The sequence below is a fragment of the Anastrepha obliqua genome, chromosome 2 (genome assembly GCF_027943255.1).
Source record: "Anastrepha obliqua isolate idAnaObli1 chromosome 2, idAnaObli1_1.0, whole genome shotgun sequence".
NCBI classification, from domain to species: Eukaryota; Metazoa; Arthropoda; class Insecta; order Diptera; family Tephritidae; genus Anastrepha; species Anastrepha obliqua.
In genome coordinates, this window is record NC_072893.1 from 101,292,196 (window position 1) to 101,318,178 (window position 25,983).

Below are 25,983 nucleotides of genomic sequence, written 5' to 3' on the forward strand. Positions count from 1 at the left end.
CTGGTGGCCAATCGATGACTCAAATTTTCATATGAACTGTCGGTCAAATAAACCCTATCGTTTTCGGAGTTCGAACCTTGCTCAATTTGAAAAGTTTTCTCGTCAGAACACACAATGTTCGGAAATTTACCGCTTTCGACCAAGCGAAGCAACTCCTCGGCTCTCTCAAGTTGATGATAAGTGGTTCACTTGGCAGGGCTAGTTTACTGGGGCGGCAGCCCTTGGTCGAGAAAAACCCGAGTCATTCCGGTAACGTAGAACCGGCTGCCATGGGAATGTATATGCTCTCTCAAGTCTGACTTGTTGCTGCTTTGGTGCGAGATTATGCCCCTTTTGGATCTTGCAAGGCTTGATTTTGAGATTATTTTTCAGTATGCAGCGGATACTACGGTCAGATATTTTCAGTTCTTCAGATTTCGCTCAAGTCGCGCCTTCATAGTTTGGACCATTTCACGTGACGTTGCAGTCTTTTGATGACCACCTCCAAGACGTTTCGCGATTCTACCAGTATTATTGTAACGAGTAATGGTGCGATAAACAAAAACTTTATTTACTGTAAGGTGCTCGAGCTCACGCACAATCGCTGGTTGTGATTTTCCAACCAAATATAATGCAATCACACTATTACTTTTGAAATCCATTACTGAATTTCTTTTTTTGCGTTTACTCTCGGCAAAATGCTTCCGCGCGCGTTTAAACAGTACTCTGGACTATCATTTCGCTAACTATGCACGGACATCAGTTGCGCGAGCGGTCTGAAATTGGTTACACTTCGAGTTCCGGACCCTGTAAATCATGATCTAAACGTCATCTATGGTCTAAACCACAGACACTGTTGTAAGAGAACTTTCGGAATTGGTGGTAACGCTCTCCAAATACATTGAAAACTGCTTTTTTCACTACGACTTTCATATTTCTAATATCAAATCTACATCAAATCTACTACTACACTATATGTTCAAACTAATTCGAATCTCAAGTTACTGAACCAAACATTTTATAATTTTCTCCTCAAGTCGGCAGCAGCTGACACTTGCGACAAAAACAAAGCCGTTCCCACGACTGTCGGTTCTACGTAACCGGAACGACACGGATTTATATTCGGCCAAGGACTGTCACTTCCGCAGTATTCCCCGTATATGTATGGGGAATGTTTATGTTGCTACAAAGAAAGAAAATAAAATCTGGAATATTTTTGTGCTGCAACGCTAGCATTAGGGCCACCGTAACACATATCAAAAGGCAACCACTTAAAATCGCGCTCAGCACAATGTTTCAGGTTAAGCTCCTACCTTTTTCGTGACATATTCCACATTAGTCCAACTTATGGCACTAATCACTATCCCACTTGCACACTAATCTTGCCCGTTAATCAACTCGTCAGCAACCCATTCCCTTTGGTCCGACCCCAACGCAACAGAACGTTTCTTGGGCCAACCCATAGATTATCTCGATGACAATAACACCCAGGTAGGGCTTAGTAATACTCTGTTCATACATGCACCTTAATTAAGTTTTGAATAGAGTTAACGATTTTCTCACACACTCTCAATTAGCATTCACAGCTGAACAAGTTTTGATTTTGTTTGTGAAAAATTGGGGAAATATTGTTTTTTATAATACAAATATTGTACTCTTACAGTCAATACAATCGAGTTGTGTTCGAGACTGACTTTAAAAATTTGTCTTATTTAGGTTCTTCTAGTCTTTCCTTCATTTTCAGGACTTCTGTTCTTCTATATTACTTCACAGGGTATCGTGGCAAACCTGACTCATATTGCCTTAATTGGGAAATTAGGGAGCGTTTCTAACATTAATTCAATAGAAACTCGAATTTTAACGATTTCATAACGTTTTCTTTATTTACTTGTCAACTTAGTTTTTGTCGCGACTACTTGATGCACTTTTCTTATTTCTTTATAACATGTTCTTATACAGTAGATATACACTTGAGCTGCACTGCCCAACTTCTTCTAATTTATATTTCAATACATAAAATAGAGGTAAAGTTGAATTATATGTATGGTGCAGTAACCGTAAGCTTCTTCCGCTGCAAAGCTACTGGTGTAATTGGCTTAAGTGCAGTCGAGCGACGATCAAATCATTATATTGTTATATGTATTATCTTCAGCATGGTTCTCCATTGTTTTTTATTAAATTTTCATCCAATTGTAATTTTCAGTATTATAACGTTTCAATAAATCACTTTAAGAATAAATACAAATCTATTATTTATAATTAAAACTAACAAAAGTGAATGAAATCATACAATGATTAACACTAAGCTAATAGGTTTTCAATCTGGTAAAAACATACCTGTTGGTCATTACATAAGTGCAAAATAAATATTACATTATAAAGAATAAGAGAACGATGACTTATAAACATTTAGCATACTTATCTGTACTTAAAAAGCTTATAGTGTTACTTATGGAAACCTAACTATTTTAATTTGTAATATTTTGTATTCAAGTATAAATTTGGGTTATAAAATAGAAGGCATTTTGACGCATTTTCATCCCGAATAGAATATAATATGCTCAAAAATAAGTGAAGTAGTAAAAGGCAGTTAGTATGAAATGCCAACGGACAGCTGATCAATACAAATCAAAAGTTAAAGTTAATGAAATTTTGCTTTTTAAATAGTAGAATCGAGTTAATCTTACTACTACAAATTTAAGAAATTATGTAACATTTATAAAATTTCCCTAAGAAATTTGCATCAAAATGCCTTTCCATAATTTATAAAAAAAATTTATTTTATTCACCTCCTTCTAAGTTTGGTAAAAAAATATACGTAGATATATGATTTTAACATATGGTATTTATGCATCGATAAGAGGCGTAAAAATATACTACATAAATAATATTTGAATATGAATATTATATGTACAAGTGTTTATGTTAAACTTTTGTCCGGCAGAAATAATACGAGCCTTCTATTGCTTGCTATAGTACTATTTATATTACTCTCATCGCACCTTAGGCGAATATTTTAATTTGCTCTATATTTACAACAGGGTCATTCTCTTGACACAAATGACTAATGCGTATAGCATATTGTATAGCAGAATGCTACAATGACCCTTAAATTTTCACAACTCTTACTGTTGATTTCTTGTATACCCTATCATAACTTAACTAATGAAATACATTTACTATTTCTAAATTGTTAAAGAGCGATGTTTTTGTTCTTTTAAATATTTAAAAATGAATTAGATGATAGTTGCAGCTTCTGTACTAGTAGTTTTAATAAACTTTACACTCCTTTCAATCAGTCTCGCTCAACCCACTTAGCTAGATTTCTAGCTACAAGCTCTTTATTTATGAAGATGACATTCTGAAAAGGAGTTTAGAAATATATTAGTTAAATATGGTTCTAAAATTTATATGACGAAAATTATGAACTTTATATTTTCAGATAATAGGCCGCATTGACTTTTATTTTCGAGATTCGAGAGTAATAATAATATAATAATTCTATACATAAATTGGTCCCCTGATTATCATCTGTTCCAAATGATAACTTTGAGATTTTATTTCGAAAGCCCGCTAATAACTGCTAAGCAATTTGCCCATCGTCTTCATAACGCCAACTGCCGACAATCGTATTTTGTAAATGTTGTTACTGCACACTTTTAGAAGCGAATAGAATAAAAGCGTTATACACCATGAGACTGGTACGCTACCATCGTGGGAACAAAATTATATCTACATATATAAACCTGTATAAATATTGTATAATATACCACAATAATTTTGCAGGCATATTTTGTTTGCGCAAAGGACCGCATTTTGACCATTTTCTTACACATTTGTGGACACCTCCTGACAATTTTCAATTTTTCAATTTTAATTTCGTAATTTCGTAATGAAAAACAGCATGCAATCTTCACCTTTAAGATTTTGCGAATAACGAACTCTTTTTCGCGTTCGTCTGTCTATCATGGTATTATATATATTATATATAAATGGCGCGTACACACTTTTTGGGTGTTTGGCCGAGCTCCTCCTCCTATTTGTGGTGTGCGTCTTGATGTTGTTCCACAAATGGAGGGACCTACAGTTTCAAGCCGACTCCGAACCGCAAATATTTTTATGAGGAGCTTTTTCATGGCAGAAATACACTCGGAGGTTTGCCATTGCCTGCCGAGGGGCGACCGCTATTAGAAAAATGTTTTTCTTAATTTTTGGTGTTTCACCGAGATTCGAACCGAGATTCTCTCTGCGAATTCCGAATGGTATTCATCGGTCTTATAATTTTATGCAAAGTAATGTTTTCCAATATACACTTCATATACAAGAGTAAACTATCTTACCATAATATACTTCCATATAATAGTATGTATAATGATGAAAAAGGCAAAATATACAATACTTACATTTGGACTTAAGCAAACAAACAAATAAATTTCTGGTATGTTATGACTATTGTATCCCGCTACTTGTGCTTGTAAAACAATTCCTTTGGTTAGTTGACACAAAATGTCTGCTGCTTCTGACCGAATGGAATCTAGATAAACGAAATGTTATCAATAATATACAATATTCGATATCAATTTACTTATTTCTTAATTTCATACCTATTGGTTCCACATTAGACAAAATACATTCTGTAGCTTGGAATGGCACAGTCATAAAATCTGATCTAATTTGCCGCAATTCATTGAAATGTACATTCATATAGCCTCCAAAGTCTAAAAATTTAACCACACAACGTTGCTCATCCTCACAGTCTTGCTCGACGATTTGAACTCTATACCAAATCCCATTTACTGGCAGTACGCAAACAGCATTAATTTCGATACCTGGAAGCAAAGGTGCTTCACTACCGGTGTAGCTATCATACAAACATTTCTGAAGAACAGCTAGAGAAGGATGTGAGGGATGTAAAGGATGTTGTACGAACATATGTGCGCCATTTACGACAGCAGTTACAAGTACATCATTATTAATGCCTTCGATAAGGTTAAGCTGTATTAAAAATTTAGAGTTACTATTTGCTTTTAGTACTTTTGAAAAGAATATGTGAATAGGAAAAAATACGTTTACTTGCCTGTAGATTAAGTAAACTTTCGGTAGATAAAGGAACTACAGTTTGAGGAGGGGCAAAGTGTATTCTTTGCATTGTAAAATTAGGGTAGCGTTTTGCGGGCAGGCGCTGTCTTATCATTGCCAAAGCTGATTTGATTTCGCTCTCAGAGCCCTCAATGGTACATATGCATACGAATTTTCCGGCGTAATTTGTTTTGCTTATAACTACATTTGCTGAGGTTTTAACTTTAATATGGTTTATGAATGAATGCTTCCTGCCATATAAATGACCAACAAAACTATTTGGGAAGAAGAACTCGTATGTAGTTTTGGCACGATTTGCTTCAGAACGTGGCAGGCTTGAGCCTTTTCCCGAATCGCCTGATTGAACGCTACATAAACTCAATGATGGACTAGCAGCATCTACGTCACGCTTGTCATTGTCAGTGGCACCTATATCTTGACTTGTAGCGTTGACTGTCGCCCCTTCCATACAGTTTTGCTGAAGGATTGGTTGTTGTTCACTTTCCTGCTGTATGATCGATGATGATTGGTTTGGTTGTTCTTGTTGCTTCCCTTCTTTACTTTCCTTTATAACACTTTCTATTGGTTTTAAATTGTTATTTTCTTCGCTCTCTTTGGTATATTTACTTTCAAGAAAAGAGTTTTCCGGTGATATTTTTGGTGTGCGAGTAGCCCTAATTACAACAGGAGCATCGTTTTTGCAGTTGACGTTCCGGGAATAAAATGCGATTCTTTTATTAAACGAATCTGGCAAATCAATTGGCGATGACAAATTTTCAAAATCTTCGTCAATTGAACGAAGCACCTTATTTTCAGCGTCTTGTATTTTGCTTTTTAGAACCTCAGAATTAACCTGCTGCTGTTTAACTGGAGATCCCCTGGAATTTTGAACAATTTTTATGGGAGCTGATTTACCAAAAAGTCTAACTGTTGGGCTCTCCTCCTCGTCTGGATTTTTATTATTTATGTTGACTGAATCACTTGGTAATGGATTTGACTTGCTTCGCGAGCAATTTATATCTATTTTATGTGTTGGTAATTCGTCTGAAAGTGGTTTATTCAATGTGTCTGGTTGTCCCGCCGATGTATCTCCGATTTCACGGTTTTTATTACGACGCCGATACCAAAATACTCCGAGAATAAATACTACTCCCGGCAACGACATATAGAGAAGTGGACGAGATACCATTTTCGTTGAATATTGGAAACTGTAAAAAAGAAGTACATTTTAAATTTTTTCCTTTTAATATTAATAACAAAAGACATAATCCAAAGGAATAATGTATTGCATGATTTTTTCTTTTTCTTTTTGTAATTTGTTAATTTTTTGTGAATTATGTACAAAGTTTGGAACTCTGAGGCGCAAATGTGTATGTATGTATAAGGGAGTTAAAAGAGGAAGTATAGATGTGATATTCTCCCAGTCTTTGTCAAAATTGATTCTAAAATGTTTCTATATTAGAGCCATAAGTCTCATAAGTTTGTCTACACAAAGTTGTTTTGCAATCATTGGCTTTATAAGGAAGAAAATTCTCAGAAATGCTCACTGATCTGACGCTTCAGCTTCGAATTATTATTTTGCTGCCTTAGCCTTTTTCTTAATTTTATTGTTGAGACCGGAGACGGTAGATTCAGCATTTTTTCGGCAATAACGTATATGTATAAAAGCGACCGCCGTAGCCGAAAGGGTTGGTGCGTGAGTATTATTTGGAAGTGCCCAGGTTCGAATCTCCGTGCGTGAAACAACTAATGATAGACAGTTTTTTGTAATAGTCGCAAATCAGCAGGCAATTTCTGCCATGAATAACGTTCTCATAAAAAAACATCTGCCGTTCGGAGTTGAATTGAAACAGTAGGTCCCTCCATTTGTGGAGGAACATCGCCAGACGCTCGCCACAAATAGGAGGAAGAACTCGGCCAAATGCCCAAAAAGACATCCCTCTTTAATTCACTCACCTAACACCACTTTTCTTCTGATCCTACCCCATGGAAACAGCCTTTTTCCTGGGTAGCACAGCCTTTTTCCAAGCAACACCGGTTCAAACTCTTCCATTGTTGTCGAACAACATTAAGGGGGGACCCTCATTTAGACGGTCGAAAAATGCATCATTTTTGGGAATTTTTTTCTCAGGTAAAATAACTTCAAACGTTTTGTAATTCATAAAGTACTTTAATAAATGTCTTGACTGTCTACAAAAATTTTCGGAGAAGAAAAAAAACATTTTAAGTATGGAAATATACACCTCGTCCATGGCACCTCATTCTATCTGTGTACATTCTAGCGCTCTGAATTTTTTTCTGAAATAAAAAAACCAAATTTTTTTTAAAACTTTAGGATAATACCTTCGATGTGACATTTTGATTTAAAAAAAAAATGTCGAAATTGATATTTTTTACCCAGTTTTATGTTAAAAGTGATTTTTCATGCATAAAAATTGACTTTAAAATTACAAAAAAATATGAAAATCTTTTTTTTAAAAAAACACTTAATGTCACATTGAAAACAATTTAATTATCTTTAAAATGAGCTATTGTAAAGCCTGATTGGTTCAATACAGCGTTCTCAATTGTGTACACAAAATCGAAAAATGATGTTTCGAGAAAAACGCATTTAAAGTTTTGGATACAGGCGATCAGGCCACCCGTCGCGTCCTGTTAAAAATTTTGTCACTCCTTCAAAAATACAGATATCGACTTGAAATTTTGAAAGTATATTCTTAAATAGTTGTAGAATAGATTAAAATTATTTCCAAAAAATCGATTTTTTTGACCCGATAAATGAGGGTCCCCCCTTAAACCGGACCACGCATGTATCCAGCCTGTTTCACTGTAACGCAATCCTTAAAATGCTTAGAAGACTGCTTTATGTTGCTACAACAACAATAACGACAACACTAAAAAACAGCCAAGGTTTATATTCAACCCCATTCTCTAAGGTTTCTATAAGAAATATTACGATAATACATATTAATAAGTTTTCACTGTCTAGTTATTTATTTTTTAACTTTGATTTCATCATCAAAATTTTTAATCCGAATTTTTTTACATTTTTTTGAGTAAGCAGTTTTATAGTCCATAGACTTTAGTACAACAAAATGCAAGTTAGAAATTCGCTCAAAATATTCGTAGATGTATGATAATTTTTTCCCCTAGACTACAGTTTATGAAATGTCCACTTACAGATTTAGAATGTATCTCTTCTAATTCTATCTCTTAAATATTTTTTCAAATGCTAGACCGGAGCTAACTACGGCGATTTTGTACTTCTAAATTAAGTCATCTAAATCTCTCACCACCAAAAGAGGTGTTATTTAGACTTACCTCTTTAGATTTCAAATTCGACAACAAGCTTTCAAAACTTGTATCACTCTTACAATATATACTAATATTCTAAATGTGGTATTTTAATGTTTGACTTTTTCGAAATATTTTCGTAGTTTAATTGTTCATTTCGTTTGGAGTTTATACTTTCTAAAATAATTGTAAAGAAATAATACATTTTTCCGGCGCAACTAAGGCATATATTAGATGTTATACATTTTACTAAGTGCGGCATTTTTTTAGAAGCGTGGCGTGAAAATTCGCAACGAATCATGAACATCACGTGCATTTTGTTAATGTAATCACAAGTTTTATATTGGGGAAATGTTTTACTAGTCGCCCACAATCTCTACCGCGTTCGCACTATTTTTGTGCAATTGTGTGCTTTACCAACGGAAAATTTAGTTCCTACTCAGAGAAACGTATTTTTAGATTCGGCATTCAATAAGATGCCAGCGAACAACAAGAAAAACACCATCTGTGCTCGGTGAAGATTTAACTAAATTTGTTAGCACGCACTTTACAATATCATCAAATAAATTTTGCATATTAAAATCTGTTATCAACATGTTTAAAATATATATTATTATCTCACAAGGATACTCTTCCTGAAACTTTGATATAATCTTATAAAATTTCGTTACGATAGACTTTAAATTTTAGTCTGAGAGCTATTACGAAACTTATTAAAATGTAATCCCGCAGATAATCGCGTCATTAAAATTAATGAAATAATTTTATTGGAACTACTTAAAAAAAATATAAAATATTTAATATCAGTTAATAATATCAATAGCATTGTTTTCTTTACATTGCATAAAGTGCAACTCTCTTCGTGTAAGTCACTCACAACACTCCGATAAGCAGATATTAACTAACACCAAAATTCCTAAATACTATTAGAAAAGTTTACAATTTCTTGGCAACACTCTCCTCTTCTCCTCGTGAGAATGAGCTCGCTCTTTTCTTTCCTCTTCAGCAAAGGAAGACTAGTTGTTGCACAACCTACAGATCTGCAAAATCCATATATTCGTGCGTGCATTTTACGTACGTTTTATCAATGAATTACTTTCGTATTACATTTGCTCATGAATTCTATAAAATTAATATTTATCGTTTACTATGAAAATCAATACATATGTTTTAATTTATGTAACTGGACTTTCCTCGATATGTGTACCTGAAATGGCACTTCACTGAACAATGTTGTTGTTGTTATAACAGCATAAGCATTAGCTATACATTTTTGGAGAATGTTGCTGAACTATCAAGCCTTGGCCGGATTTAAATCCGAGTACTTCCGGCAACGTAAAACTCATAGTGGTGGGAACCAATGAGCAAGATCGAAATGCCCTGTGGCATGCAAATCTAGCACAACTTGTTAATGTTGTTTTCTTGACCGACTAGGTGGAAAATGAAATGTTTTATAGTATATCTAATATCCCTCCCAAATGTTAGCATAATGACTCAGAGATGTTCTGCAAAAATCAATTGGTATGTCTCCAACAAGTCCAATGTGGTTTGATTCATTGCCGATATAATATTTGACAGAGCAATGTTTTCTTCAACTGGCACATCCCTGTACCTGTAACTTTTTGATTCGTATTTCAACAAATCTACATATATACATCTACCTTAATAGCTCTATTAACGCGAATTATTGTGTAATATTGCATGGAAAATCTCATTCAAGTTTTACTAAACTAACTACAGTATTTTCGCTGAATTTTCAAATTTTTTGTACAAGCCTTATATAAAGCTCTATATCTTTGGAGTGCAAACAATGACTCCACAAATTATTTTTAAAAACTAATAGATGCTGTTTTAGTTGCCATAAAATATTATTTTTGAAATACTGCCGAGGTAATAATGCCAGGTCAGATAACAGCTGCGGTCAATATAATAGCACCACGCACAAATTTATACTGACTCCGTTTACATCTGTTTAACTGTCGGGCCGAATCAAAACAAAATAATAAATTCTTTGATGTCAATGGTTTATTATCATAAGAAAATTACTTGGTTTTTTTCAACAGTTTATAATACGCTAAATAATTTAAACAAAAAACTTAAAAACTACACAGTCAAAATAATATTATAGCACTTCAGTTTATTTTTAACAAAAGTTAGTGGTCTTTGTAAAAATAAAAAAAAATTTCACTCAGATTTTTTTATATAAATTAATTGTATGGTTTCAATACTCTGTCGCGTGCCCTTTGTTTGCTATTACCGCGGCACAACGCCTTCCCATGGAATCCACTAAATGCTGGCATCTTTTAACTTTGATGGAACTCCAAAATTTCTGCACAGCCTCCCAGAGCCCTTCAACACTTGTTGGTTTTATTGTAGATACACCCTTCTTTATGTCCGTCCACAGATTTTCGATAGGGTTCAAATCTGGCAGCATAATTTCATCAAGGATTTTTACATAAACCGATGAAACCATAACGGTTTTGATCCAATATATAGGACCCACACCTTGAAACGAGAAGCAACCCCATACCATAATACTATAACCTCCACGTTTGATAGTTTTTGCTGGGAATTGTGGCTTGTATTCGCTGTTAGTTCGCCTACGGACAAAACATCTGGAACCCTTTGCACCAAAAAGAACAATTTTGGATTCGTCAGTCCATAGCACATTTCTCCACTTTTCCTTTGGAAAATTTAAATATGCTTTAGATAAGATATCCGTTTAGCAACATGCTTAGAGGAAAGGAGCGGCACTTTTCGAGGACTACAGGCATTGAGGCTGTTGTCTGAAGTCTGCGACGAATAGCTTCCACGCTTGCAGGCACATCCAATGTTTTTTGAGCTCTGTAGCTGTCATAAAGGGATTTGCTTTAGTCGTCCGTACTAACCGTTTTACTATTAAGGGTGACAAAACTCGCTTCGTACCACGGGACTCAACTTTTTGCTCATATCTTAGGGCATTTATTATCATTTTATTGGAACAGCCCAGCAATTCCCTTATTTACGAATACGATTTACCCTCGGACACAAATTTTTTTATTAGTCCACGTTTTTCAGTAGAACAATGCTTTCCGCGACCCATAACTATACAATTTTTATAATATTATTACACGATTTTAGAGAAAGTATTTAAAAAAAATATATATTACCTTCTGCACAAAATCTTAAGTGTTGACAAAAGATCTTTTATAACTGATTAAAAGTTACGAAATTTTACAACAAATTCACACACTCTGAGATAGCATAAAAAATGTAACTGTTTTTTACACTCCAAAAAATAATATAGTAAATAGGTGAAATTTTTACATCTTTCGAATCAGAATATTGCAACTGGTGCTATTATATTGGCCGGCACTGTAAATCGAGTTGTTCCCGTAACTTAGATCACTGTCGAGGAAACGTCTAACTTATGGTTTACTACACTAAGGCATCACCGAATACTTTCTGGCTGCTACAACAACTTTCTGTCAATATCTAAAATGATGGTAAAAAATTTAAATGGTAGATAATCTACTAAAAACTGTATTAGTAGCGCGATTCGATACACTAATACGAAACAAATTCTGAAACGGGTTTTATAAAACCGCAGATGGACACTAGCACACGTTAAGTTAAAGTTAAATTTTTAAAAAGTTTCATTTATTGTGTTATATCAATAATTTATTCCGGGTTTATTCCAGGACTGTCACTTGAGGAGCATACCTCAAAAATTTATGAAAAATGTTTTATGTTAAGGTTTAACATTTAATATGCGCAACAACGGCAACACATTGATTTACAAATAAGACGTTTTCGTTTACCGCGGTTAGGTAACGAAAAGTAAATAGGTACGTAAGCTTAAAACTATTTGTATCTCTACCAAATTATGGCATAAAAGTGTACGCGTGGTTAGTGCTGCATCCAAAAATCTTTTCGGAAAAAAATTTTTCTAAATTTTAAAATAATGCCTCAAACTTCCACTAGCATATCTACCACAAAATACAATAAAAAAAAAACTCAGGACTTTCTAAATATTTTACTTGGTTTATTATGTACTTATGCTGCTTATTGTTAGACCTACGAAGATTGAGATGCTGTAAAAATATACGTAACTCATTTAAAACTTACATTTACCTAATTTTACCAATAAATGTTCTAAAATATACACATCTACATATTTATGAGAGCCATATCTAAAAAACAACAAAAACAAAAGAACATCGCAGAACTAACAACTTATATTCTACAAATTCTACTAAATTATGAAATTAATCATTTATTTACTAGTTTAACATACCATTGTACTATTTTTCTATTGACGAACACATAGAGCAATATACACATTACCTCAACTCCACCCCGTCAAGCCCAAGCACAATTACTTCTACATTTGTAGTTGGTGCGTTTATTCCCGAATCACCTAATATTGATTATGTTGCACAATACTTAAGAATAAACCGATCCATAAACCTTTAATTTTGATGTGATTCATTGTCGAAAACCAATTGAAATATGTTTACGAAATCCATTTAGACGTACTTAGAGTGTTAGAGATCCACACTAGTGTACTAGGTTATGTTTTTCTGCATCCTACACGCTTACCTTAATAAATACAATAAAAAACGATTATATTCAGCTCCTCGAAGCTAATATGACGCTCTTAATAATACACTTTAGGGTTGCTTTCTAAATTTTGTTAGTTCTTCTGTAATCTTCACGAAAAAATCGCGATTTTAAACACGTGTCTAGAGTATTTTCTTTCATGCACACAATAACAATATGGCCGGCGTACGAATTTTCCAATATACGTTTCGAATTGGTTTTTCGCACTATATTTCCACAGTTTCGAAGTTTAAACACACGGTTGCAAGAGCATTCGCTTTGCATAGATGATTTTGCCTGCGTTTTTAATCGTCAATAAAACGTATTGTAGCGAACCCAAGGCGAATTGAATACCTTAGTTGGCGCCTTAACAAAACAGTTACTTAAATTTTCGCGATTTTGACATCAGCTCCCTTGCCAAATACAAAACAAACAAACAAAAGGAGAAGCAATTACATTCTTGTAAAAATTCAGTGAGTAGCTTGGTAATATTGTGATTTGTGAAATTTAAAATAAAAAAACTAATGAACACCAAGTGCCGTGTGTTAAATTGTGAAAGCAGAAATTAATACAAAGCCCCGAAATACAGTTTGTTTGCGTTTTTATGCGCAAGACGCCGTGGCAAGAACGTATGTGTGTGTTTGTATAATTTCTTGTGCTTGGTTGTTTCCATTGCTTTCGCCTACTCTTCTTCACACACAAGTAATTCCACTTCCTTTTGTTTGTTTATTCATGTTCAGCGAATTCGGAAGGTGCAATCTCTTACACTCTAATCATCTTGTAACGAACCGACTAGCAACAATACCGAACGAATGAGATACCAAAATAAAAAAAAGAGTCTGTAAGGTCGGTTTACTGACGATAGTTTAACGTGATAACGTCATAAGAAAATACTGATTGAATGGTTGCATTTTTCAAAAGAAAATTTTAATTTTATTTGTTTGATAGATATTTTGTATGGATATAGAGAATGAGTTAACATTAACATAACATAACATAACATAACATAACATAACATAACACAACATAACATAACATAACATAACAAAACAAAACAAAACAAAACATAACATAACATAACATAACATAACATAACATAACATAACATAACATAACATAACATGCTGTTCAAGCAAGGTAACGACGCATGAGCAAGATAACGACGCATTTTTTGGTGCGTGCAGCCGGCTACATAGAATTATAAGACGTTATCACGTCAAAAAATAATAATAACATTAAAACAACAAGTATTATTAACAAACTTGGTTTTATTTTAAATTCTTCAAGTAAATCAAATTAATAATAATCAATAAGAAGGCATATGCAAATACAAATACGTGAATTTATATATGTACATATGCGCATATACATACACATATACGCTCACTTAAGTAGGAGAGAGCAAGATGTCGAACGTTGCCGTTCGTTTGCTTTGTCGTTCGCTCCGCGCTTTCGCTTGCAGTTCATTCAAGGTAACGGCAATGAGCAAGGTAACGACAAATGAACAAGGTAACGGCAATGAGCAAGGTAACACTAATGAGCAAGGTAACGGCAATGAGTAAGGTAACACTAATGAGCAAGGTAACGACACATTTTTTCGTGCGTGCAGCCTGTTAAATCGAATTATAAGACGTTATCACGTCAAAACATGAATTCGCCAAAAGATACAAGTTGCCAAATCTAGAAGATACGATAGTTAACCAAGCCATGCATGTAAGCAGCAAGGATGGTCGAATACAAAATTGCGCCTTCCGAATTCGCTGCGTCCTCAGGCTCCTTGAATAAATAATCAAAACCTGTGTGTGAAGAAGAAGAGTAGGCGAAAGCAATAGAAATTATACACACACACATTCTTGCCACGGCATCTGCATTTGAAGTTTTTATATTTATTTGAGCTTTAACAATTTAACATGCGGCACTTCGTTTTCATTAGTTTGATTACTTTAAATGTCACAAATCACTACATTCTCAAGCTATTCACTGTTTCACAAACATGAAAGTTTTTTCCTCTTGTTTGTTTTGTTCGTTCGTTTTGTATTAGTAGGAGCCTGACAGCCTTGGCAAAATCGCGAAAAATAAAGTTTTAATAAAGTTGCTTTGAGACAGCTCTAGTTCGAAACAACAGTAACAAGAAATCGCTGGAGTACTGCAAGCAAAGTTGCTTTGGCTACAAACTTCATACAGCTACAGGAGAGAGACCTACGATTTCCGGAAAGGTAAAGGGTTTTCCAATAACAGGTGTTATTTTGAATATCCCGCTATTTCGGTAGATGTCACTTCTGAAGCTATTACTTTCTGATATTTCACAAGTAGAAACTACGCCATTAATAAAAATGGAACGATACACGCTTAAACAACGCTTTGAAATTATTAAAATTCACTATAAAAATGGTGAAAATGGTGGTAGAGACGGTTCGTAAAACTCGAACATTTTTGGGTCATCGTGAAGCACCTTGTCGGACCGCAATACAGACATTGGTGAAAAAATTCGAACTGTTGGGAAAAGTTAGTGACGCGGAGAATAAAACCCGTACACGTAGCTAAAGAACAGCCGAAAATATTGCTGTTGTAGCCGAAAGGTTTGAAGGAATCCCAGGTTTGTCCATTCCTCGTCGATCTTTGGAATTAGGCATTCCACAAACGTCTTTACACCGCATTTTGCATAAAGACTTGGGTCTTAAGGCTTATAAAGTCCAGTTAACATTAGAGCTCAAGTCAGCCGATCATCAACAAAGTCGTGTCTTTGCTGATAGAGTCGTTGAAATACATGAAAATGATCCGGAATTCCATCGAAAAATCATCTTGAGTTATGAGGCCCATTTCCACCTCGGTGTTATTGTTGAAAAGCCTCTCTACCCTCAGCGTGTGACTGTTTGGTGCGGTTTATGGTCCGGCGGAGTCATTGGACCCTACTTTTTCGAAAATGAAGCTGAAGCAACAGTTACGGTGAATGGATTGCGTTATAGAGAGGTGATTAACGATTTTTTATGGACATATAAGCTGCTGGACAGCAAATGTATGAGCATGTCGAGGTAGCTTAAGAGCCGTCACTCCACTAGCCGACAACGGGAAGCCTCGTAGCGCATTTCTGCCGTGAAACCATCTGCCGTTAGGAGGCGGCGTAAAACTGTATGTCCCCTCCAAAAAAGTTGTAAGCTGTTAATATAATGATAATCCAAAAAGATAAATACGCTAAGCCAAATTAGTTTTTGCAGGCCGGTGTTTTTTATTGTTATCACCTAGAATAGCATCCTTTGAATCTTTAAAATTATTAATGTTACTGTTGTCTGTTATATAAAAAAAATATATAATTATACATAAACTAGATATGATTGACTATGGGGAAGGGAAGAGTTTACGAAATTTTTAAAATACAGCCCTTCAGAAACATTTTAGTAATAGCTTGTGTTGGCAATGCCGTAGATAAAATGGTGAAGTTCGATAAATGCTTGTCAATGGTCTTTCCGCCTTTTGACAGCTCTTAAGGTAGGCCACTGCAAAATTTTCTTAATAAAATCTTCAAATATTCTAAGCATCCTTAAATCTCATTTAAAAACAATATTTGTACAACGTTTCATTTCAATATTCCTACATTATTCGCTTAAATAGTTTAGAGAGTAAAATTTAACGTTTTGTTTATTTTCCAGCGATCATGGCAGTGCGATATGAACTTTGCGTTGGTCTCAATAAGGGACATAAGACCACAAAAGTGAAGAATGTAAAATATATTGGAGACAAGAAGGTTAAAGGCCTTCGTGGATCACGTTTGAAGAACGTACGCATAAAAACATATTTATATTTTTATAAATACAATAACTTTTATATTTGCAGATTCAAACCCGACACACCAAATTCATGCGCGATTTAGTACGTGAAGTTGTGGGTCATGCTCCTTACGAGAAGAGAACGATGGAATTGTTGAAAGTTTCAAAAGATAAACGTGCTTTGAAATTTTTGAAACGTCGTTTAGGTACACACATTCGTGCCAAGAGGAAGCGTGAGGAACTGTCTAACATCCTGACTCAAATGAGAAAGGCTCAAACCCATGCTAAGTAGATGAGCATATAATTCTTTGTACAAGTTAGAAATAAAACGAGAACTTAGAATTTAAATAATAATTGTAGTAAACAATTGTGATGGTTGGTGAATCCGGTTGGTTGACAATTTCAGTGATAGTGTTTTTAGTGACGCAGCTGATTAGAAAAACTTGAAGGAGCAAAGTGGACGCTATAAAAATTAAAAGCAACTACTCACGAAGCCGGTGCAAAATTTTTCAACATTAGATTTTGATTATGAATGCAAAGTAGGTTTTAGTAAATACGAACCAACTGGGATGATGTGACAAATTTGTTCATGTGAAGCAGTTTAAATCAAACTAGAAATGTGTGGTGCATAGGGTGTTAGGATAGAAATTTTCGTGTATGCCTTGAAACTGTAATGGCGTTTTTTTTCGTGTCACATTAACAGAAAATTTGCACGCTTTTTAAGTTGCTTCTTATAATTGATAAAGTACGGATAGTCGTGTGCTGTACCAATATTTATACTATAAAGCTTCGTAATTATAAGGTTTACATTAGTTACGGTTGAAAGGATTCAGTAAGTGTGATATTTAACCGTTCAAAAGTTATCAAAAACACTTAAAAATGCACTAAAGAGGCTTAAAAAAATATTGTTTTTTTTAGTCACTGCGGTGCAATTACGTTTTGGATGTTCTAACAGGTTAAGCGCATACATTTATCCAGAATTGCCCCAGATATGCATATCTGGCATGTGAAGGGACCCAGCAATACTAACCACTTCTTCACATGCCTACGTATACTCACTTCCCTGTGGGCTCCCGTAGAAACAGCCTGTTTCGTGGCCCTAAGATTAGATGAGGGCCGATGACTTCACTCAGCTTGACAGGATTTTCATGAACTACTACAACAACATTGTATATAACTGGTGCACATTTTATTAAAGCCGTCCCAATGGAATTGTCGCTTTATATATTTTTTCTCTTTATAAAACTACATTGATGAGATAAGCGCTTTTCAAATTAAGGCAACGGTATTTACAATGGTGGTCACGTTTCCACGACAGTCGGTTCTACGTTACCGAAACGACCCGGATTTATATCCGGCCAAGGACTGTCACTCCAGCAGCATTCACCGTATGTAAGTATGGGGAATGTTTATGCTGCTACAACAACAACAACAATGGTGGTCAAATCATATACAACTATTGCCCTTTTGTACTAAAATTACATATTTTGTAGAATAATGATTGAAAGAGGAATTAATTTAATTTAGTATCTGAACTTCTATTTATTAGTATCAAATTAAACAAAGTCCATATTTATTGAAACAAATAATTACATTTTTTATAACAGCTCAAAAAATGTGTGGACCAAATAAATGAAACTTTTTGGGGGAAAAAAGAGGTTTTAAAGTCGGTTTACTGACGTAGTTTAACGTGATAACGTCATAAGAAAATACTGATGGATTGGTTGCATTTTTCAAAAGAAATTTTTAACTTTATTTGTTTGATAGACATTTTGTATGGATATAGAGAAGGAGGTAAATGGAATCGCAATGGAATTGGTAAAGTTACATTTACACAAACGTGAAAAAGTACGAAACATTTATCAAATTCATGAAAGATATGTTCAATTTCGATTGAACATCAGACGTTAATAAGTCAACAGCACTAAGAGGCACCATCATCGATTTGACTTTTTCAAGACACATTACACTCGAAACACTCCCTTTGATTTCCTATCATCGTCCTATTATATCGTATAAATTAGTCGTTCCCACGACAGTCGGTTATACGTAACCAGAACGATCCGTATTTATATCCGGCCAAGGACTGTCACTTCAGCAGCAATTGCTTCGATCAGTTTTACAAACGAGTCTTCATGCCTTTTATAAACAGATTTTCTCCACAAAAATTCGATTACCATGTCTGCAAAACAAATAGGGTGGTCGTAGTTGTCTTTATTAAAAAACTCGTTTTCTTTGAAAAAAATAACCCTCATCAGTCCAACTCCGGCTACGCAATCCACAGTATTTTTGCGTATGACTCCATTTCGCGTGGGCGGCCCTCGGCCACGCTTCAAAAAAATAACCCTCATCAGTCCAACTCCGGCTACGCAATCCACAGTATTTTTGCGTAGAACTCCTTTCCATATTAATACCATACGCGTGTGTGTAGTAAGGAGGCACAATAACCCCCATCCCCATCATTAACACTAAACTCAAATACTTAGTTTTTGTTCATATTTTTGTTGTCATTTGCAGGCATCCGGCAACACCATACTGTGTTATTCCAATCTTCTTCTTATTCGCGTTTAAAATTGAAAAGTGATTGTATGGACAAATAATTCGAATATAAGGATAAAAATAAGTAAAAACACGCGTGTGAGTGTATATTTAGTGAAGTGTTAAAATATATATAGTGTAATGTGCCAAACTATATTGAAGTTCCCGAGGGCACTTTGAAGGCAAATAATTATGAAATTATTATTTCCTGAATAATTTGGAATTATAAAGATTGTCCCTTAACATCTCCCTAACATCTCTACCAAGTTTCATTAATAAAGACATTATAGTTTGCCAAAAATTGGCCAATATACATTATTGCGAATCCCAGCCATTTCAAATAAACAATCTCCTTAATCTGTCTAAAATCCAGAAATGAAACTAAACCAAATGAAACTAAATGAAAAATGAACTGAGTATCTTAAGTGGCGGCATTAAATAACAGTTACTTTATTTTTCGCGATTTTGGCAAGCCTAGCGTTAGCCAAGGCGAATTGTGTATTGAGGGTGGTGTCATTAAAAACCAGTTACTTTACTCGGACGTCAACTCCCTTCGCAGTGCAAAATAAACGTACAAAACGTATGAAAAGTTGCATGTTTGCAATATTTCATTGAATGGCTTGATAATATTGTGATCTGTGAAATTAAAGCTGATCAAACTAATGAAAACGAAGTGCCGTGTGTTAAATTGTGAAATCACAAATTAATATAAAGTCTGAAAGTGCAGTTTACTGTTTTGAAAAAGCGTCACCTTCTGTATTAAATTCGCTTTGTTTTTTTATCGATGTCACCTATGAATTCGCCTTGACCGCTACCAATTCGAGCAACGAGTTTGAGCATTTGGCAACATAATAAAAAGTTATAATTCATGGGTAGAAAATAAAATATTCCATTTTACTTTTTAACCTAGCTAGCTATGATAGTGATCAACAATTTTTGATTGTTAAGTTGTTACTTTGCAAAAATATGAAATGGCCTCAAAGAGAAAGAGTAAACAAAATATTCCTCCTGTACCATGTCGCTTCAAAGAATGTGACGCACTTTTCAGTAATGATTGGGAATTGAATGGACATATAGAAGAACATTTGAAGGAAATCATACAGGATGGCACGGAAACGTTTGATTGTTCATGGAATGAGTGTAATTTCAGAACCAATGATTTTACAGAACTCAAGCGACATACATATTACCATGGTTACTATGCTGCTCTCTTGATAAGAGGAAAATACGAATGTGAACAGAATCCCAGTATACCCAAATGTAGTGCGCGTCCAAGAAAAACTGATAAGATACCCGAATTGAAAAATGATTTCATTTGTGAATGGACAGATTGTCAACGCACATTTATATCTATAGTAGAATTTCAGGATCACATTATACAGCATGCTTCATTTGAATATGAAATTCAAAAGTCGCCGAATGATACCAGACCAAAGGTACAATGTAAATGGAGCATATGTCGAAAGCGTTTGGACAATAGGTACAGACTAATTGAGCACATCCTTACCCATTCGAATAAAAAATTTGTTGCATGCCATCATTGTGGCGAAGTTTTTCGGACTAAAACCACACTCTTCGATCATCTGCGAAGGCAACCGGAGAATAACAGTAAGTTGTAATATTAACTTTTGTGTATTACTAAATATTTTTTATATTATTTATATTTAAAGCACACAAATTTCAATGCGAACAGTGCTTTAAGTATTTCGCGACAGCGAAGTTATTACGTTCCCACTTCTTAAAGCACGTAAATTGCTATAAATGCAGCCTTTGCAATATGTCGTGTCCGTCTTCAAGTTTATTAGCAACGCATATACGTTATCGTCATTTGAAGGACAAGCCGTTTAAATGTACTGAATGTGAACACCGTTGCGTACGCAAATGCGATCTCGAAAAACATATGAAACACATTCATAGCAATCAAGTTCATCGTTGTCAACAAGCTGGCTGCAACTATGCCGTGCGAACATATAATTTGTTAAGACGGGTACGACTAAAGTTTCTAAATCTATGTAAACTTCTATAAATTTGAACATATATAAAAACTTTTTTTTTATTTTAGCATTGTTTGGAAGTTCATGGAAACAGTCCATTTATCTACATGTGTCATTGCTGCGACAAATTGTTTAAACATAGTAAATATCTATCAGAACATTTAATTAAGAAACATGACTTCCAACTTCCTTCTGGGCATAAACGATTTACTTACCGCGTCGATGAAAATGGATTTTACCTATTAGAAACGTTGCGTATTGAAAGTCTCGAAGTGACTAAGCAGATTTTATCACCACACCCGTTAGAAGCATCCGATGTAACTCAAGATAGCAGTTGCTATGAAATAGTTTCCATGACTAATGAGCAGGACCAGCGTATAATTGTTGCGAATGATGCAAACGAAGCACGACTGGTTGGCGAAGTTATTATATCTTTACCACTGTGGAATGAGAGTTGATTAAGAATAAATTAAAATTATATAATTTTTAATTTAACTACGCCATCATACTGCAGCTTAAGATATTATAAAAAAAAATTGACGTCATTAACTTTAAACGTAACTCGTATCTAATCATTTATGGATATCTAAAAAAAATGGCTTCAGTTTCTTGCAGCAGTAAGAACAATGCGGTGTTGCTGAAGATTACATCCATTACAGTGCGTTAGGAAATGATTTACAATTTCAATAACTTGGGGGGGAAATGATTGCTCAAAAATGTTAAAATTTTGTTCGCGCAATCATTAGCCCCTTTACACCATATTCTATATAAAAGCATCAAAGTCACCTTTCTTTGTTTAGCATTAATAAATGTTAGCATCACGACAATAAACGACGAATATTCGTTTTATAAATTTAGTTATATATATGTAATTTTAATAATTTACCCTCATCAGTAACTCAACTGCGCGTTATAGAACTGTCTGTAATCCTCGTGAACTTTACTCAATATCATGCCCATGGGGTTTAGATCTGTTGATCTTCCTGACCACTCAAGTGCACGGATATTATGCTCTTGGAAGCTATCCCTATTGAACAACTCCGAAGCATGAAGTGTGGCGTTATCCTCTACAAACGTCAGCATGACGTTTAGAAATGCAGAATTTTGATAAAATTTTTTTGAAGAAGCTTCTCTGAGTTCATTCACATATTAATAAAAACCAGGGGGATCATTCTATGGTCAGAAACAAGCTTCCCAGACATTGCAAATCCGCCACTAACATTTCTTTCAGAGAAATACCGAAGTTTTTTTCGCGGGTCATGTCAGTAATGAAGAGAATCATTAGGACCATCGAGATTTCCTTTTTTTCATCTGACCAAATAACTTGGAAATCAATTACTCAGAAATTAATTTTTGTGACGTTGATTTTCAAGGATACGCTTACCGTTTCCCACTCCTTAGATCATACTGGCTAATTGTTAACAATTTGTGCTCTTTTTGTTATGTGCAGTTATAGCAGGAACACCGCAGCCATTTTTTACGAACCAGTAATTTGAATCACGCAAAAAATTCGTGTCCGCTGCATGATTGCCATAGATGCTGCGTCTGATTTCTTGATTTAAGAGTTCTTCAAAATTGTGAACGCAATTTATCAATAAAACTTATGACATTATACTCAAAGCCTTTTGGATTTAAAAATAACTGCAGTGCTTCCCTATTCGATTAAATATACTATAGAGGATTGCGGCTTTTGTTTTAATAAGATAAAATTTTATACTGGACTGCTAATTCGTAGATAAGGTAACTGGGGCTATCATTTTTTGTATTAAAAAACAATTGGCATGAAGCAGTGAAGTATCGTATTGTTTTTCTTCATCCTGAATTCTAACCATATTAGTATTAGATTCTGCATGGAATTAAGTGTGTATGTTACAATATGCATATATATAAATATTATTTTTTTTTTCAATCTGGACGACATTCGAGGATCAAGGGAATCTTTTGAGATTTTGAGGACTATTGCACTGTTTGTTTCTTAAAAACAGATATAACTTGTTTAAATATTTTATCTTATTCTATTTTCGTTAAAAGTAAAAAACAAAACTGTATTAATATTTTACCATACAAGAAAAATTACCTAAAATTTTGATAGTTTTAAATTTCCCATCAATTTACATATCAAATATTAACTACATTTTTTAAATCATTGGGCAGTAGATCTTTCATACAGTTGATTTGGGCACGTATTTGCTCTCGAGTTGAGCTATTATTATTACTACTGCCGGCATAGAGATTCAATTTTTGTTTTAATTTCAGTATCATATCAATAATTTCCACCTCCTGTTTATCTCGCGCCCATTGTTCGAGGTTAGCTACTGAAAGTGCTTGAAGCTGCAAATCCTGTAATGTTAATTGTAGTTCACGATGTCTTGAGTCGTACCAACCACGAAAATTAGGTGAATTAAAAAACCTCCGATATAAACCCTTCCAATCACCTTTTAAGGGTGATGTTAAATGTGGCCCAGATTGTTCAATAGTAGCCAAAAAATCGTCCAATTTAAAAGTGTTTGCGTTCGGCGCAGACTTGAAAGGACTTATGTCTTTCTGCAACGGCATTAGTGAAGCTATATAACGTTCCAATGGTATCATAAAACTTTGGGTAAGTTCCAGTAGATGTCGGCGTATTAATGCAGTTTGTACATGATCTGGTCGTTTAGTTTTAATGCCGGCTAACACTTTTTTAATTAAATTCTTGTCTTTTTTAAGAAATGGTTTATATTTTGTGTATAATCCAGGTGACGTTCCGTCGCCTGCAGCTGCAATTGTGTTTGATGTTAAGGAAGCGCCTGTACTAGGTAAACTCTTTCTTATTATGCCTGTACTGCTTGAGTTGAATGATGTTACCGAGTCTGAATTTCGCATGTTTTTATGAAACTGTTGATGTTGCTGCATGTTCATCTAAAGTATTTATAAGAACGTTAATACATATAGAATGCCAAAGGCAATTATTTATATAAATAATTATTTTTATTATTTGCAAATGTATGCACAAAAACAGAACAATATTATTTTAATTTACCTGATTATCCACTAGTCGCAGCATGTGTGGCCAATCCTTGAGCAACTTTATGAAAAAAGGATTTGTTACACCTAGAATCACTGGAGGTGGAGTTTTTCCATATTCTCTAGTAAACTCTTTGAATTCACTGTCATGTATAGTAAAGTAAGGTCGCGCTTCAGCGCAGTACTCAATTGGACTTATAAGTGATACAAGAGTCTGCACCATATGTGAGCAATCCGCAGGTGAGGTGCCAACAACTACCAGTGGTTCAGCGATCAGCACCAATTCCCATAAAGTATATAAATTCTCCACGGTGAAGCTTAAGCTTTTAAATAGCTCGAGTTCGTAAACTGAGTTCAACGTTTTTATTGAAAATGAACTGCAGGAGGTATCTTTATATATTTCTTTCCTTAATACTATAGGATTTGACTTTTTTCCACTAATTGCCGGTATATTTATTTGGTATAAGTGATCAAGTAATTGTAAATCTAATGGGACGCCTGCTTGTAAAGTTGGCCACATGCTGTTTATTTGACTACAGGCATCTTCTAGTATTGAGTTTCCCTCTTCAAAGTACTTCGGTGCTAATTGGGCGACAATATCATAGAAAAGATTGCAGAACGGCAAATGTGTGACTAAGATAAAACTTTTTTGAAAGTAACCCCGCGGAAGATTAGAATCGCGCTTTTGACGAAAGTAAACAAACCCCCAGAAATGCGATTCATCTACACGAAGAACGGATATGCAATCTGAATTATATGAGTGGAATATCGGTGTCAGATTTTTATTGTCACTTTCGCTAGGTGTTCTTCGAAAACGCATATGGAATTTTGTATCGCCCATGCACCCAGAGTTCGAATCGGGAAAAGCCATATAACATATATTTGCCGTCTCCACCTCAGTAGGCATAAATTGTGGTGGGTAAACAAATTCGAGAGCTTGTCCAATGTTCAAATCAAATGTTACCACACACATGCAATGAATCCATTGCGAAAAACACGACCAGTAGTCTTCATTTTTTGCACAACCTGTATCAGCATATTTATTCGAAGCTGTTAAGAACTTGTTTTTATCATTCGAGATTTTCGCAACAAGTGATTTGTCCGTCATTCTGCTATCTTATCCATCAACTTTCACTTCGTCAATTGATTGTATTGTTTCCTAAATTACTAAACAAATTGACATCAAACAAATATGTAATGTCAAGAACTGTGAGGTCTGTTCAATGAAGGTTTATTGTTTGGGATGTATATAATCTTGGTATCGATACTTTTGGTTGGATACCAGGTGTATCGGTATTCGATACCTATGGATTGATAAGGTTGATACCATAGCATGCAAATAACTTTGACTGTTTTATTATTTACGCTCTGTTCGCAAACACCATCGAAAAAAAGCATACACACTCGCTCTCGCTCTGAACAAGATACTTCGTTTCTTTTTGTTTTTGTTTTCTCTTGAGCGCATTGAGTTCAGCCATTCGTGTGACGCTCTTTTAAGAACATCGTGTAACGAGAGATACGATTAACGTTCGCAAAATGAGACTCAGTAAGTGAGCAAATGACTGAAAAAGTCAATGCAAACGGTCTTCACATTAATTTTCCTTGTAGATAAAAAGAAAGGAATTTTTTTTTAAAGAACAATTTAAATTTGTTTCCAATTATTTTGCTGTTTTTTATGTTTCATTATATACATACATATTTATTGTTTATTACGAGTTGAGCTTAATAACTAATAAAGCGTTAAGCGCTAT

General features: G+C 34.6%; 4 protein-coding genes across 6 annotated transcripts; 2 read left to right on the forward strand and 2 right to left on the reverse strand.

Annotated features, from left to right (window-relative positions):
• Positions 1-1,834: 1,834 nt before the first annotated feature.
• On the reverse strand, positions 1,835-22,804 carry LOC129237800 (A-kinase anchor protein 1, mitochondrial). Of its 3 annotated transcripts, none has more exons than XM_054872740.1 (5): positions 22,614-22,804; positions 5,057-6,266; positions 4,584-4,974; positions 4,383-4,513; positions 1,835-3,340 (listed from the first exon to the last, which is right to left on the reverse strand). In XM_054872740.1, exons 2-5 carry the CDS (start codon positions 6,245-6,247, stop codon positions 3,275-3,277), a joined length of 1,779 nt encoding a protein of 592 aa, XP_054728715.1. In that variant the 5' UTR covers positions 6,248-6,266; positions 22,614-22,804; the 3' UTR covers positions 1,835-3,274. The 3 variants fall into 3 exon arrangements, with proteins under 3 accessions (XP_054728715.1, XP_054728714.1, XP_054728713.1); XM_054872739.1 differs by lacking the exon at positions 22,614-22,804 and adding an exon at positions 22,116-22,236; XM_054872738.1 differs by lacking the exon at positions 22,614-22,804 and adding an exon at positions 12,934-13,135.
• Positions 16,355-17,051, forward strand: LOC129237802 (60S ribosomal protein L36). The gene is made up of 3 exons (XM_054872742.1): positions 16,355-16,419; positions 16,581-16,708; positions 16,765-17,051. The coding sequence occupies exons 2-3, from the start codon at positions 16,586-16,588 to the stop codon at positions 16,987-16,989; spliced, it is 348 nt and encodes a 115-aa protein (XP_054728717.1). The 5' UTR covers positions 16,355-16,419; positions 16,581-16,585; the 3' UTR covers positions 16,990-17,051.
• Positions 20,036-21,719, forward strand: LOC129237801 (histone H4 transcription factor). The gene is made up of 3 exons (XM_054872741.1): positions 20,036-20,843; positions 20,906-21,222; positions 21,298-21,719. Exons 1-3 carry the CDS (start codon positions 20,207-20,209, stop codon positions 21,685-21,687), a joined length of 1,344 nt encoding a protein of 447 aa, XP_054728716.1. The 5' UTR covers positions 20,036-20,206; the 3' UTR covers positions 21,688-21,719.
• Positions 22,805-23,041: 237 nt separating the features above from the next.
• On the reverse strand, positions 23,042-25,438 carry LOC129237799 (protein DENND6B). Its single transcript, XM_054872736.1, has 2 exons — positions 24,249-25,438; positions 23,042-24,127 (listed from the first exon to the last, which is right to left on the reverse strand). Exons 1-2 carry the CDS (start codon positions 25,338-25,340, stop codon positions 23,348-23,350), a joined length of 1,872 nt encoding a protein of 623 aa, XP_054728711.1. The 5' UTR covers positions 25,341-25,438; the 3' UTR covers positions 23,042-23,347.
• Positions 25,439-25,983: the final 545 nt, after the last annotated feature.

Excerpts from the sequence above, each read along its gene's own strand:
- LOC129237800 (XM_054872740.1), bottom strand. The coding sequence starts at position 6,247 with ATGGTATCTCGTCCACTTCTCTATATGTCGTTGCCGGGAGTAGTATTT. Across the intron at positions 4,514-4,583 it reads GTCTAATGTGGAACCAATAG|ATTCCATTCGGTCAGAAGCA; the intron begins GTATGAAATTAA and ends TCGTTTATCTAG. Across the intron at positions 3,341-4,382 it reads TTGTTTGCTTAAGTCCAAAT|AATGTCATCTTCATAAATAA; the intron begins GTAAGTATTGTA and ends ACTCCTTTTCAG.
- LOC129237802 (XM_054872742.1), top strand. The coding sequence starts at position 16,586 with ATGGCAGTGCGATATGAACTTTGCGTTGGTCTCAATAAGGGACATAAG. Across the intron at positions 16,709-16,764 it reads GTGGATCACGTTTGAAGAAC|ATTCAAACCCGACACACCAA; the intron begins GTACGCATAAAA and ends TTATATTTGCAG.
- LOC129237801 (XM_054872741.1), top strand. The coding sequence starts at position 20,207 with ATGGCCTCAAAGAGAAAGAGTAAACAAAATATTCCTCCTGTACCATGT. Across the intron at positions 20,844-20,905 it reads AAGGCAACCGGAGAATAACA|CACACAAATTTCAATGCGAA; the intron begins GTAAGTTGTAAT and ends TTATATTTAAAG. Across the intron at positions 21,223-21,297 it reads CATATAATTTGTTAAGACGG|CATTGTTTGGAAGTTCATGG; the intron begins GTACGACTAAAG and ends TTTTTATTTTAG.
- LOC129237799 (XM_054872736.1), bottom strand. The coding sequence starts at position 25,340 with ATGACGGACAAATCACTTGTTGCGAAAATCTCGAATGATAAAAACAAG. Across the intron at positions 24,128-24,248 it reads TGCGACTAGTGGATAATCAG|ATGAACATGCAGCAACATCA; the intron begins GTAAATTAAAAT and ends TAAATACTTTAG.